The 15475-nt window shown below is 41.7% G+C and overlaps 1 protein-coding gene across 5 annotated transcripts; it reads left to right on the top strand.

Moving 5' to 3' along the window:
* The first annotated feature begins 2780 nt into the window (after positions 1 to 2780).
* Positions 2781 to 15446, top strand: cip2a (cellular inhibitor of PP2A). Of its 5 annotated transcripts, none has more exons than XM_040126249.1 (22): positions 2783 to 3021; positions 3280 to 3382; positions 3745 to 3892; positions 4419 to 4531; positions 4888 to 4982; positions 5085 to 5181; positions 5550 to 5672; positions 6692 to 6837; positions 6943 to 7018; positions 7763 to 8002; positions 8835 to 8997; positions 9068 to 9215; positions 9600 to 9699; positions 9828 to 9946; positions 10442 to 10619; positions 11373 to 11447; positions 12211 to 12321; positions 12870 to 13066; positions 13948 to 14061; positions 14235 to 14314; positions 14575 to 14717; positions 15043 to 15446. In XM_040126249.1, the coding sequence occupies exons 1-22, from the start codon at positions 2990 to 2992 to the stop codon at positions 15187 to 15189; spliced, it is 2748 nt and encodes a 915-aa protein (XP_039982183.1). In that variant the 5' UTR covers positions 2783 to 2989; the 3' UTR covers positions 15190 to 15446. The 5 variants fall into 5 exon arrangements, with proteins under 5 accessions (XP_039982187.1, XP_039982183.1, XP_039982184.1 ...); XM_040126250.1 differs by having other exon boundaries at positions 14235 to 14317; positions 14578 to 14717; XM_040126252.1 differs by having other exon boundaries at positions 2938 to 3082.
* Positions 15447 to 15475: the final 29 nt, after the last annotated feature.

The following is a 15475-nucleotide window of genomic DNA, read 5'->3' as shown; positions in this document are numbered from 1 at the left end:
AATGTTGTGGTTTTCATGCGTGTAGCTATTTTCAGGAGCGGATGGATCAGCAGTTGGTGCTCTAGTGAGTATTTGGCAGCAGGACTGTGTGTGTGTGTGTGTGTGTGTGTGTGTGTGTGTGTGTGTGTGTGTGTGTGTGTGTGTGTGTGTGTGTGTGTGTGTGTGTGTGTGTGGGACTGAGTCAAAATAAACAACAGAGTGTGTGTGTTCATGATGATGAAGGAACATTTTACCCAGTGGAACAGTGTGACTCACTGATGTGTTTTTAAGATTTTGTGGACGGCAATGCGTCTCTTTGTGTTCGTTTTTCACCTCTTAGTAGCTGTTTAGTGTCTCTGTAATTGTTCTGCATCTCTTTGTAGTTGTTTCCCTCCCTTTGTGTTCGTTTTGTGTCTCTTAGTACTTGTTTTGCGTCTATTTGTGATCGTTTTGTATCTGTTTGTGTTTGTTTTGCGTCTCTTCATAGCTCTTTTGTGTCTCTTTGTAGTTGTTTCCTTCTCTTTGTGTTATATTAATATTAATATTAAAAGTCACTTCAAACGGAGACTCTGGCCCAGGTGGTCCGTCTGACCCTTTTTCAGTAATCCATCCATGGCAATTTACATATACTGACAGAACTAGTCTTCAATGCTGTTTAGAGGTGTTTCTGCAGCCGATGTCGCATTATCTTTGCTTTTATTTAAGTTATTTATACAGGAGAGAAAATAAAAAACATTTTGCATTTATTTTTGTTTGCTGAAGACGTCTAATATTTGATATTAATGAAATTCTTGTTTTTAAGGAGGCAGTCAATGCACTCGACTCTTCTTCACTTACTGTAAATATTCACACACTGTAAAAATTAATCTAACATTTTCTAGATCGCTTTGAATTCCTAACGATTTTGATCCTGTGTGGTTGCCTGTGACTATTATATGCAATTAATATGTCACTCTCGCAGAGACAAGAAACCTAATGAGATTGTGAGTCATGTCCTCGCTTTGCACAAAGATATGGGCAAAAATATGACTCTTTTTTTTTTTTTAACACATGTGGACAAAACCTCACACATCCTGTGTCTGTTTTCACACCCCTTCATAACAAACTGATCTGAGACATTTTATTTTTCTCTGTCAGTGACTGTTTTTTTTAAAGCATTACATTCATTACTTTAGCGCCGGTATTGCCTATTTTTTTTGGAAATTGAGTTTGGTTTTTGGGAGGTTAATGTATTATCGCACATTAGAAGTGAACGCATATCTCTGCCTTTTTTGATTTGCATGACCAAACAAGCGCATAGGGGGAAACAACAAAGAAGTGTGAACAAAAGCAGAAAAATTCAGTGGTGGGCTTAAGACTGTACCGCGTTTAGTCTAATTGTAGTTTCCACACACAAATACAGAGGCAACTATGAACATCCACACACGCACGCACCCACCGTCTGTCAAAGTTGGCAGCAAATCTTACACCCCCCCCCCAGAAAAAAAAAAAATTAATGCAAATTTAAGTAAATTACCACACATATATAAAAAAAGTAATTTTGTGTATAATTATATTGTATCATAATATCTTATTATAATATATATTATAGTTATACAATAATAACTAATATAGGATAATAGATTATAAAGTAATAAATACTGGCATGTTATGATATTTAAAAAAGTGACAGTAGTAGGGGAAGTGACTATAGTTAGAGATGTATATACATGTAGTATAGTATAACAATAACTAGCCATACGATAATAGAATATACAGTGACAGATAGGAATGATATCGAACATATAGGTTGACACATGTATAACAATAAGAGAGTGTATAATGGTATAGTTCTGAATTGTATAATAATAACATTACATTTAAAGGATCACCATCAAAAATGTTTGTTTATATTACACGTTTCTGTTAAAAAAATTCAGAAAACTGACCAATATACTGTTGTTGTTTTATTTTATCTAAAATATTAATATTTGGTGTGTTCCTTCAAAAAAAATCTGATATTTGTTGACCTCTGTGTATGTTTGCAGCCGCTAAATCCAAACACAGTAGCACGCACAAGTACTCGACAGCCCTGCAATAACCGTATTTTTGTGATAGATATAATGTTAAAAGGGTGTGTTTAACCTCAGGCCTTCATTTGTTGAAGCCATACCTTCTGGTGTTGTTGTGCTGCGCTGCATCATACGAAAAGACTTTTCCAGTGTTCCGTCTCCTTTCATTTCTGCGAGTAGTACAGACAACACATGAAAAGATCAGTGTAACGCCGGGGAGGTTCAGCACCACCACAAACCACAGGCCCTGCCACAGGCTGCACAGGCTGAACTGTGCATGGTCAACTTTTTAAGAGACGGGGCCCCGGTCGTAATGGATTGCATTAGAATGTAGGCGAACCGAATAAACTAGGCACTCTGTGTAAATGTTAGAGTATCTTAAATGAGCGTACAATTACACAGAAAAAATAGAAAAACAACGTTTCACCATTAAGGCACGCAGTTTTGCAAATCATAAAAAACAAGACACTCAACCTTTAAGTCTTGAATTTGGGCTGATTTTACCTGATTTAATCATGTTAACTGAAAATTTAAATCAATTTTATTTTGTTTCATTTATTTTATTTTTTAATTTATTTTATTTTTTTCATCCTTTTAATTTTATTTTATTTTACTGTAAAGAACACGCAACACACAGGCTGGTTCTGGCGCCGCCCCCTCGGCTTACGTTAGTCCTTGCGTGGCCTCTCCCAACACATTTAATGGAAGGGGGGTGGTGTACCGTTAGTTCGTTTAATTAATCAAAGACACGCAGTTAAACATTTGACATGTTGTTTGATTATAATGCACAGGTAGTTTAATAATAGAACCCATTTGTTTATATCACATACCAATCAATATTAGCTTTATCGATACAGATCCAACTTGTCTTCTCCCCCCTTTCTCGCACACGGTGCGTTCCTTGCCCGTTCGAAGATCGAAGCGGGAGGAGGCTGCCGTCGCGAAGCCGGCTGTCGTTGATGGTTACAGAAGAAAGGAAAATATACCATAGGTAGTCTGAGTCGAACAAGCACCAAACTGTTTCGCGTCGTTGTTTTAAATAATGACCAGCGGTAAAAAAAGACAAATGATTAGCAACTTTTGAATTAGCTTGTTTGGTTTGCTGTTGTCATGAAAGGCTCACGAGAGGCTTGCTAGCTGGTGTTAGCAGCTTAGAGGTTGAAGGTGGACGTTGTTTGAGAGCATGTTTTTGCGGGCTGATGTGTTCTCTGACTGCTTAAAACTGAAAAAGAATGGGTTTGTTCTACAGGATGGACCTGACTACGTGTTTGAAGTCTCTGTTGTTGGCTATCCAGCAGTACAGAGACGGCAGGACGGCACAAAACGCGGCGCAGCTGCAGAAACAAGTGGAGGTGAGCGCTGCTCTCTGCATCAAGGGTTCAAATGTTCAACGTTTTCATCACGTCAGACATCACCGGTCTGATTTATGATCCTTTGAGACAGCCTGCCAAGGGCACAGGTGTGTTTTCATAGTCGGTGGATACACAAGAATGGGGCAGGTAGCAAAATCAGATGTTATGATATGGGTCATTTTGTAAACAGTGCACATGTGCATGCCGTAAAGGCTGTTTTGAACAATATGTGTTCAAGTACATACAAGTAAATGCTTTTCTTTCTTTTTTCCTCACTGCCATCTCATTTTACCATCTTACCATCTCTGTGTACATTTACACCAATGTAGTCTCTTCATACTGTAGTTTGTGCATGTCTGCAGGAGGTTTCCGGCCTCAAATGTGACCAGCTGCTGTCCTCGGGCCAGGTTTTACCCAGTGAGTGTGTGAGTGGACTGGTGGAGCTGGCTGGAAACCCCAACACCAGCCCGGCCCTGACAAGCTCCATCATCTCCCTACTGGCACAACTAGGTAGTGTGCACCTGTGTACATTCAGTGTACCCCCTTTCCACACCGCACACATGCCGAAACCTAAATGCTGTTGCAGTCTTTTCATGTTGGCGTTACATGGTAACAGGGCTCTTGTTTCTTACACAGTAGGCCTCAGATCGAAAAATAGGATCCCACGCAGCCATCGAGACAAAAACAAGGCTGACTCATATCTCTGCTTTGAAGCTGTTTCTGCGATGCTTATAGTGTCGGCAGTTCAACTTGATGAATACTGGATGAGAATACAAATAGGTTAAATACAAAATCATACAGTATCACAGAGGCATAAAAAGTCCCCTTCAGGTATCTTTGCAAAAGTTCCTTATTCTCCTTGTATAGTGCCCCTTTAGAAGGAAAACTGCTATGCTTTAACAAGACACTGTAACAATAGTAATAAAGCAACACCGGCAGGACTGAATCCCAGGCTATTGGGTGTGTGATTCCAGAGGCCGAAAAAGGAACTGCCAGCACTTTCTGAAACACAATCTTTGTATTTTTCCCCCTTCAGCCTGTGATGATGACAGTCGGGAGGTGCTCCACAGCAGCTACAACCTCACCAGCACCCTGGCCTCTGTCATCCACTGCCACAGTGGCACGCCAGGAGAGCCACTGGTACTGCAGGTAAGTCCATCGCTGCGGACAGTTGCCTTGTCGGTCAGCACAGAGACGTATCAGGGTAAGACTGCGTGCTCCTCTCTGTGCAGTATATTTTCAGTAAACATATTCAGCATCATGCTGAAAAATATGCTTTGAGTGGCATTTGAGTAACAGATGAGATCTTTTCAGTAACTCATATCTGGTGCTTCTGATAGAGTAGATGATGAAGTAGATTTGGAGATGTGGCCTTTTCAAATGTTTTAATTAATAAATAAAAAATTAAGATTTATTGAATTTTCCCATTTCCAATTACTTATTGTTGTATTGCACGGTAAACTCTGTAGGAGATCATATGTTGTAATGTTGTATTTGTATTTCAGTGTTTACAGGTGCTGCAGAAATTGACCTACAACACTCGCATCTTCCAGTCAGCAAACTACATCCACGAGCTCATAGCTTTTCTCATGACCAACATGTAAGGCCCACATCTCACATGGCCCAGTATGATGTCATGAAAGTGAAGGATCCCGGTGCATACTTGGCATTCAGCTAACCATATTACGCTCTTTCGCCGCAGCCAATCTCGCAATGACGACATCATCATGCCCTGCCTCGGCCTCATGGCCAACCTGTGTCGCGACAACCACTCAGTGCAGAGCCACATCAAGTCTCTGGTGAGTCTCTGCTGGATCACTTACACAAAGGGGACCGTCTGTTTGCCAGGAGGGCAATCGCATTTTATTTTAAAAGGTTTGCATAATGCACCTTGTCAAATAGTTGAAGTATAGAGTTGAAAGGATTTTTCAATCAAAAATTCTAAACATTTTCTAGCTCCAGCTTCTCAGTTGTAAGAATTTGCTGCATTTGTTGAACTTATGTGATTGGGAATAGAATAAGGTATCTTTGGGTGCTCGGCTGTTGGTGAGACAATACAAGACATCTGAAGAAGTAACGTTGGACTGTTGACTTAAGCAGGACATCCACATAGCTTTTGGATGTCAGCCCTTGGTTCTCGTGTGTAAAATGTGTGTGGTTGTTGTAGGACAATGTGAAGCCGTTTTACCGTACGCTGATCAACTTCCTGGCTCACAACAGTCTGACTGTGGTGGTCTTCACGTTATCCATACTGTCCAGCCTCACTCTGAACGAGAAGGTTGGAGAGAAGGTAAGCAGGAAAAACTCTGCTGGGATCAAGTGAACTTGCATTTAAACCTAAGTGACGGCTAAGTAAACATCCTAACATCTTTATTTTAATACTGCATACATGTGGATACTTGACTCCTTTTTTTTTCCTCCTTTCTGTCTCCTTCAAATTAAGAAAAAATCTCAACAGTGTGACGCTAAAGATTACCTTACTCTGAAATGGAATCTTGCATTTTGGAAATTTCAGTATTAAATTTTACAATTACATATATTTTGAAATATTTCTCTTGAAATGTCAGTGTTATTTAACACCGCAGCCCTATCGAACATGCATGCTGGAATCTACAGTATCTGTGTTTTCTGGCCAACAGTCCTTTAGCTCAACCTCTAGCCAAATATTATTATACACTCCCCGAGCACTTTTAGTAGGAACACCTGCTTAATTATGCAGTTATCCAGTCAGCCAATCATGTGGCAGCAGCGCAATGCATAAAATCATGCAGATACAGGTAAGGAGCTTCAGTTAATCAAACATCAGAACAGGGGAAAAATGTGACCTCGAGGACTTTGACTGTGGCATGATTGTTGGTGCTAGTGTTTGGGTTTGTGCGTGCATTTAATATAGTGGTTCAAAAATAGTAATTCAGTACTGCACAGAAAATCTCTTTAGGCTTTACTGTGGGAGTGTCAAGTATCCTGGCTGTGTCAGTCCACTTTGAATCTAACTCACTGTGGTAGAACAGGAGCTCGGCAGCATGAATGAGCATCTGACAAATCTACAGAAATGATGTGACGCAGTCATGTCAACATGGAGCACAATCTCATGTTGACTTTCCACAAGATGTTTCCAACATCTTATAGTTTTTGTGTGTGTGTGTGTGTGTGTATGTTTTTTCTTTTTTTGTTCCTTTTTTTTTTTTATTTGGTTCCTTTTTTGTGTTTGTTCCTCCTTTCACCTCAGTTTCCATTTGTCACTGGTAGAATAAATAAGAGTCGAGTTGCCTCACTCATCTTCTCTCTATCTGTGTGTGTGCCTGTCAGCTCTTTGATGCCAAGAACATCCACCAGACTTTCCAGCTTGTGTTCAACATCATTGTGAACGGGGATGGCACCCTGACAAGAAAATACTCAGTTGACCTTTTGGTTGACCTGTTGAAGAACCCAAAAATAGCAGACTTCCTCACTAGGTGAAGCCATACGCAGACATTAATCACATAGAGCTTTTAACCTTTGTGGTTGCTTCGGTGCACTGCAGACTGAATTAATGTTGAAAGCCATTTTTCCATTTCTAGGTATCAGCACTTCTCAGCTTGTGTGTGTCAGGTTTTGGGACTGCTGCAATCAAAAGACCCAGACTCTGCAGCCAAGGTGAGAAGAAAGAAATCGAGCAGCATTTGTGCCCGTTATACACCACACATGCCACACATTGTTCTGGATTTCTTTATATGACCTTCCCACTGTAAAAACAGGCACTGAAACACTGACGGTCAAAAGCGTCACATGGTGCATCAGATTATTTTTTGTCATGCGAGACCGCCCTTTTTTTCTGGTAAAAGAGAGGGTATAGAAGTCATTTTTGCCTTTATTGAGTAGTAGACAGTAGAGCAGTGACAGGAAACGAAGGGGTGACATACACCAAAGGTCCCCAGCTGCACTCGATTTCAGTGATTTCATTCAGTTTCTTGAAGTTATAATTCTCTAGGATCCCCTGTAGAGGAGACTTTTAACATCAGTACGTGTTCATATCTGCAGGTTGCAGCACGCAGCTTTTCGAAACTAAAAACGAAAATGAAAACTAAACACCATGTAGTGTGGATGGCCAATATAATGGTCTTCAAATCTAAGAAGCAGATGATGGTCAATTCTTCGTTTCACTCTTATGAAAATGTGACGTTGTAAAATGACTTGGAACACAGGTAAAAGAAAGACTTGTGTCCATCGCAGCTCAGAGTTTAAATCGTCACGTACTGAAAGGTGGCAGTGAATGCTTTCCCACTTTTGTTTTTGTTTTATCATCAGTTTAGCTGCCAAATATGTATATAAATACTTGGTGTTTGATCTATAAAATGTCCCCGTCACAATTTCATCCTGCTTTATTTGTGTTGAGGGCAGGTTTTGGAGCTCCTCCTGGCCATGTGCAGTGTCTCAGGTCTGCGTCTGCTCCTGTGCGAGGTGGTTTTCAAACCGGCGGGAGCCAAACTCAGAGCAGCAGGCCGAAGGCAGGGGGCCGGGCTGGATGGGGGGCGCAAGGCAGAGTCTGGGCTCGCGCTGGCGCAGTGGCTGAGCTCACCAGTGGAAGGCGCCGAATCTTGCACCCTCCAGGCCCTGCACCTGTTGAATGAGCTTCTGGAGGTACGACAGCCCTGCTGAGACACAGGAGAGACCAACAGACTTCGCATTCTTTACTATTTTTGATCCATTATATTAAAACACGTACATGAACCCAAAATATGATCAAATACTTCCCTTGTTGTGTTTAAATATATACGTACAGTATATAGTAATTACCAACAGAGGTGCCCCTCCTTAATTTTAAATCGTCCCACATTAGTTTTACATTGGTTTGTATCCACTCTAGTGGCTGTGGCAACATTACAGCAGCTCTGCATATGGTGGTAAAATAGATTTCAGCGTTTTTTTAAAGCACATGCATTTAAAAAAAACCAAAACTAAACACCATGTGGGCTTCACTTTCATCGTGCAGATAGGTTTGCAAAAACCAACCATCTGGATATGAGTGTGTGACCATCTATGACGTTAAATATGTTTTGATGGTAGCATGAGAAGAGAGACGGGAGGTATGACATGCAACAAAGGTTGAACGTCTGCCTCGTCTTGTTTGAAATTTTGTTGATATAGAAGTCCTGACTTTTGATACTGATACCACAACGTTACGTTACTTGGAGGAATATACATGTATTTCTACCGCAACCATTTTTTCATTCAACAACAGAAGCCAAATTTCTAAAATGATTAATACTGACTAAACACAAGCTGCCTTGAGAACTTTTCCTAATTTGAGCTGAGCTTTAACATGACTTCACTGTACGTCTAGTAGGTCCAGGAAAACACTGTGTGTATCTGTATCTCTGACAAATATTCAACATTTACTTTCTCATTACTTTGTTTCTTTCCCTCTTCCCCTCCTTGTCCTGATGGTGTACATGTTTTTCTCTCTGTTCAGGAGGCATTGGGAGCAGAGAGTGTACCTGAATCCGTGGTGAGCTTTGTAGAAATGTTGCTTCCAGTCCTGTTAGGGCTGCTGAAGGGCCTTGATCCTGCAAAGGGAGACGCTCACCTGAGAAAACACTGCCACCGCATCACACACGTTACCAGTCTGCTGCTTAATATCCTTTACCTGACTGTGCCGCATATTTGTGTGTTTTCCTGTTTGTTCCGGAGCCTTAACTCCTCCACTCCTGTGCACCGAGGACTCCACCAGATCTTTAGTGTCCCGTCAGGTGAGCGCTCACCTCTGCCTCTCACAGGTTGAATCCCTTCTCTCATGTTGCCATAGCAACAACCCCCTCACCTGTCTCCCTCCGGGCTCCGACAACGATCTCAGGTGAGTGACAGCTGACGTTAAGGTTCACAGGTCATACCATGTATACATGCTTGTGTGTGTGTGTGTGTGTGTGTGTGTGTGTGTGTGTACGTGTTTGAAGTTAATCAGTGCTTATATGCTTATATGTTAATGCATCAGTAATAGTAGTCAATTTGTATAACATATAATTATTAGATGCTGAGAGAGCGCATTTTTTAATAGTGAGGACTTTGCTTCTTCTTCTACCTCTGGTTCTTGCTGCTTATGTAAAATTTGTTCTGCAGGACTTTACCTCGTCTTGGAGTATCTTTTTTTCACGCCGCGGTTTTTCTACTTACACTCAAGTAAACGATCCGTCCGCTTCTTCTAAATACGTAAAGTTGTGTGTTTTGTGTGCCTGTTCAGTCAGGTGTGTGCAGAAGCTCTGCTGAACACTCTGGAGTTAATGAGCAAGCTGAGACAGCAGGTGAAAGACATGGAGACCAGCTTCTACAGGATGTTACAGGTACGTACACACACACACACACACACACCCACACACTCCCTTTCAACTCCGGTGCGTCATGTCTAGCTTTCTTTCCTTTTCTATGGTTTTTCTCTGTGACCTACTTCCTTTAACGCTTTATCTGTCAGGATCAGAGGATAGTTACTTCGCTCTCTCTGGCCCTGACATCCCACCACAGAGAGCGTGTGCAGACTGGACTATCTCTGTTGTTTGAAGCCGCCCCCCTCCCAGACTTCCCATCAGTGGTGTGAGTCGATTGCCTGAAGGGGCACATTTATATACAGCCATAAAATGCATTTGTATTTCCTATCTGGTAATCTTATCTGACAGTAACAGCTTCCACATATGTCAACATCTTTGTGGCTTTCACAACTACGGAAGCTAAACTGGCCACATTTACTTCGGTTCCCATCACCTCCGTGTGTGGCTTGGCTCATGAAAATTATCAGTTGCACTGAAACTTTAAAACAACATATGTTGTGAGTAAAAATGACTCACTGTCATAGAAGTTGTTGAAAAACTGTTAATTTAATTTGCAGCCTGTGTTGATCTTTGGTTGAGAGTCAATGTTGATGTTTTAGTCAATACTGCATTACCCAACTGAGAGTAATGGTTAATATCTGCCGGTAGTAAAATGAAAAAGGTGAATATACCTTGTGAACTGTGGACAAAATAGTTCCCAGTTTTCCAGTGTGCTGCTGTTGATCCCATCCGTCACACTGTATTTTTTTTTTTTTTTAAGTCTGGGAGAGAGTATTGCTGCCAACAACGCCTACCGCCAGAGGGAGGCCGAGCTGTCCGTCAAACGTGTTGCGGTGCAGGAAGTCCCACCCCCCAGGACAAACACCAGTGTACTGGACTCCAGTGGTTCCAGCAGGAGTGTCCACAGCCTGGTTGAGAAGATACAGAATTCCCTGGAGGTACAACTGATAATGGAAAACTATATTGTTTGGTGTAAAAATGGCATCATATTCCGAGATTGAGGCGTAGATTTTCTTAGAATTGACGTCAATAGGATAATCTTAGAGGAATATGTTTTTTGTTATGACATTTGGTCGGATACTTGCAGTGCTGGCTATTTGGTGCTCTAGTTTATGCCAATTGTTGCACAAGCTGCTTCTTTTGTCCATGTAGTATAAGGGCATCACAAATTCTGGCTTTCTTAATATGGCAAATGGTGCGCTTTAAGGCAGATATGTATGTGTGCATTTTGAAGTGTGTCCAAACACCCGCGCAGGTCTGATCTCAGCTTTTATTTTGAAATGTGTAGAGGACTTAAATATGTTTTTCCTGAGTCGTGTAGGTTCACTGTGATCTGACTTATATGAGGCTGAAGAAAGCCAAGATTTCAGTAAGGAAAAAACAACAAGTGGGTAGTTTGGCTACTAGCTTACAGTCAGATGTGTCAAGATATAATTGACACTGTAGTCTAGTCCTGTGGTTCCCAACGTGGAGGTCTTGACCTCCTGGGGGTTCACAAGATAATCTCAAACAGTTGCCAGATGATTAAAAGATGATAATTTGCCACACACAAATTGTGTCTTTTTTTTTTTTTCTAACTTTTTTCTAACTTGTTAATTTCGTGTGGTGCAATTATTAAAATGAACCGGTTTCACGTGTCAACAGTGTCTTTGGGTATGCATTTTTCAATGATGTACTTTTGTTGTTCGTAGCTGCAGGACCAGGTTAAGGACTCACATGTGTCTGAGATCATCGACGTTTATGAACAGAAGCTCTCGGCATTTGCAGTGAGTATCTTTGTCAGATGAACCACAGGAATTTACAGTGACACATACTGCTAAATGTTAGCTTGGCAGATTTTTTTTATTTTACTTTGAAATAATCTAGTTATAAAAATTGTGGAGGGGGTCATAAATTGTTGTGATCTGAGGACAAATAATTTTCAGTAATTTTTCTGCCATAAATCCTGCCTTTGTGAGACTTCTTTTCAGTTTTTTTGTTTAGAGTTGTTGACCCAGGTGTGTGGTCATTACTCAGGGCGGCTGTTTGTACTGGTGTTTGCTTCAAGTGTATTAATGCATTTTTCCTCTTTTCATTTTTCACACCACGTACATGGGGGAATAAAATTTTCAATCCAGGGCATGACCAGCACAAAGCCACAACCTCAAATACGATGGTAACTTGTGGGAATCATCACCTTTTTTGACACAGTGACAACAAATCTGACCATTGCAGGCATCGCAAAGGTGGCGGTGTTGCGGGGAAGGGGTATGAAATTGCATCAGGTTGTACGATGGTTTCCCCGTTCCTTGTAATGTTCAACTTTGTCTCAACTTTGTTAAAGCAGCCGCAAGTGCAGGTGCACAAAAATTGAGGTAATTGGGTTACAACAGTTAGGATATCGTCATTATGAAAACTGACGAGTCGTTATTGATTTCAGAGTTATGGCAGTAATAGTTGTGGATCTTGCACTTTGAGATTGTCTTTTTTTTTTTTTTTTTTATAAAGTGATGGTTGGCTCAGTTATATGTCGTTGTGTCACCCCATCAGTCCAAGGAGAGTCGTCTGCAGGACTTGTTGGAGGCGAAGGCTCTGGCTCTTTCTCAGGCCGACCGTCTCATCGCTCAGTATCGCTTCCAACGAGCTCAAGCTGAGGCCGAGGTGACGTTCACACACCCACCAGAACAATTCACACATAGCTGCAGGAATATGTCTAATGTTATTCCTTTTCTATTTTTACTTATTTTTACTTCTTTTACTTTCAACGTCAACTAATCTGCTGATATGTTCTTGATGGATCAATGAACCGGTTTGGCACACGTGCTTGAAAATAGTTTATGCCGATTTTACTTTTCTCTTGATCGACTCATCGATAACTCGACTAATCGTTGCGGCTCTAGCTGCGTCACAATACCATTTACGTGACTCTTAGATTAAAATAAAGAATTTTTATAATTTGATGATGGACATTATGGTTTAAGATGTTGAATGGTGAATGGTTCAGTCAGGGAAAATGGCTGCAGGAGCACCTGATGACATGCAATAAAAGTCTCAGATATAAATCGAGGATGTCACCAGAATAGGGTAAGTGTCCTTAACAAACGTAGCTATCAGAATACTCAGGATTATCATTATTAATACTCATTATTTTTTATTGCGACATATAGTGGCAAGTCGTCCTCTTCATCCACAGCGTTTACATTCTGCAGGCTCGTAAGCTGGGCTGTCTGCTGAAGGACGCCGAGCGTCGGCGCGAGGATCTGCAGGGCGAGCTGAGCAACCAGGTGCTGGAGGTGGAGCGCTCCAAGGCCGACATGGAGGAGCTGCTGCAGCACAACGCCAGGCTGCAGCAGGACTCCGAGGAGCACCAGGCGCTCAAAGGAGCCTACAACGCCCTGCTCAACAGGTCAGAGGCAGACTGACAGGAGCCGGAAACGTACGATAAACGGCGGTGGTAAATAAATCAGGGAGGCTGCAGGTGTAGGAAGTTCTTAACCATATCTAAACATTTGAACATTTTTAAACCAATATTTTGGTGACAGTAAAATGATGTATTTTGAGCCAAAAAACAATGTTCCAAAAACAAACTTTTACTGGTTTACTGAATTTAGCCCGTTCATACAAGGTTTTCCCTTAAATTTTCTAAACATTCATGTCTTTCCTGCCACACAAATAATAATGCGTCTGTGGTCCAAGATTTCTGGGGTTCACGAGTGTGAGGACACTGATGTTGACATCTATCAGCCAGCAACTCCTCATGCTTGGAGAGACAAAATAAAATGAAATATGAACTACTTTTTTCATGTGTTCTGAACTGTTACGAACTCCAAAGAAGATTAGCATAGATACAGTTACAGAGACTGGGATCACATTTCTTTTGGCTCCGTAGTCACCAAAATCCCTAGCCTAGCCCTAGGTTTGATGAGAAATGGACTTTTCTGGTTTTTTGGGTGAACTTACTAAAGCGCCACTGTGTAGAATTGGAAAAAATTCTGACTGTGGCGACTTGAAGTGGTACTTTCACTAAGTGACTGAAAATGAATGCATCGAAATTAACCGGGATTTTGTGTTTTTGTTTAATAATAAGATTTGAAGGCTGATTTAATCGCATTCAAATTCTAAAGTAGAGGAAATCAGAAGAAGTTCGTCATTTTCCTCCAAGGTTCAGGCTGTAGGAAACAAACTGTGTTGGAATTAAAGCACCACGAGGGTGTGTCAGGTGTGGGCAGGTTTACCGGTTTATCTCCGGTCTTTTCTAGATGTGTAACAGGCCGTTCTCCCGTGCAGGCTCAGCGAGAGCGAGCGGCTGCTGAAGGAGCTGCAGACAGCTCACATCTCTCTCACCAAACAGAGTGACTCTCTGAGGAAGAGCCACGAAGCCCTCCAGCTGCAACACGAAAAGTAACACACACACACACACACACACATTTTAGTACTTTTATTCATTTCGACATCTTTTAAAAATTGAAATAAATGAATACTGTCATAAGCCCAGTTTCACACTTCAGTCACTAGTTTTAATCAAAGGTTCAGGGGGCAGCGCCTTCTTCAAATTCTCTCTGTCTTTTTCTCAGGATGGCGTCAGTTTTGGAGGAGAGAGGGGAGGAGATCAGATCGCTCCGTTCAGATCTACAGCAGAAAAACAGTGACATAGCCAGTGAGTCAGACTTCATCACCTGTCAGCTTGTATTTGGGAAGAGCGTTCTCTTAAATAAGTCACGACCACTGGGATTCATTCAGTGCCGGTTATTTTATTTTTTGTTTGATTTCAAGTTTGCTTAAAGCTTCCGCAGTTAAAGCGCCCGTTTCCTGAATTTGAACATTTCTCACTTTGGCACCCTCTGGTGTTCATATTAAGAACGATGGCGTGACAGTGCGGCGCTTGAACAAATGCTCTGTGGTCCCTGTTCCCGCCAGGTCTGCGTGGTGAACTGCGGGCCGAGGAGGAGAGGGGAAAGGAAAGGGATCGAGAGAGGAGGGACCTGGAGGAGACGGTGGATGTTTTGAGGAAGGAACTTAACAAGACGGAGCAGGCCAGGAAGGATGCCAGCATCAAGGTAATGGAGAGTGTTAGAGCATGGATGGAAACGAAGGCACGCAGTCGCTTTCAGTGGCCCAGGCTGCATTCAAATCAATAAATGGGGCATCAGAAGACCTGGGGCCCCATTTCTAACTGTGTATGGGGGCTTGAAACCTGCGTTTGCCACTTCTCACGGGAAAGTTGGGATTTATGCAAACCTGAAAACTTCTCTACTGAAACACTGAACCATGCGTATGAACATTTTGGAGACTGGGGGGGAACCTGGCGACGCAGATGGCGAGGTGGTGGATTTTATAACGATGCTTGTCATACATGTTCATTTCACCCAAATGTCTTTCCAGGCGTCGTCTCTGGAGCTGCAGAAGAGCCAGCTGGAGACGAAGCTGGAGCAGAAGGAGGACGAGCTGAACAAGCACTCGGCGATGATCGCCATGATCCACAGCCTCAGCAGCGGCAAGATGAAGAACGACGTCAACCTGTCGCTCTGAGCGACGCACAGCTATGGAGATGAGTGAGGAGGGGAAAACAGATGTTTTTAAAAAATTTATTAAACCCTATGGATCATGAGCTTAATTTTTAAACTTTTATGAACTGTTTTATACCTAATAAAAACACATTTAATTAACTGTACTAAACTAAACTTGTTCTTTTTTTTTTTCTTATGTTAAGGTCATATTGAAATCTTTTTGTGTGTCCTATTTGTGTCTGTGCTTTTACTGTTTGTTAAATAAATGATGGATTTGTATTTGTACTGGATTCCTTAGTCCGGATAAA

This window comes from Xiphias gladius, chromosome 5 (assembly GCF_016859285.1).
Source record: "Xiphias gladius isolate SHS-SW01 ecotype Sanya breed wild chromosome 5, ASM1685928v1, whole genome shotgun sequence".
Lineage (NCBI taxonomy): Eukaryota > Metazoa > Chordata > Actinopteri > Istiophoriformes > Xiphiidae > Xiphias > Xiphias gladius.
The sequence above is the reverse complement of the archived record's forward strand: the minus strand, read 5'-3'. Positions and strand labels throughout refer to the sequence as shown.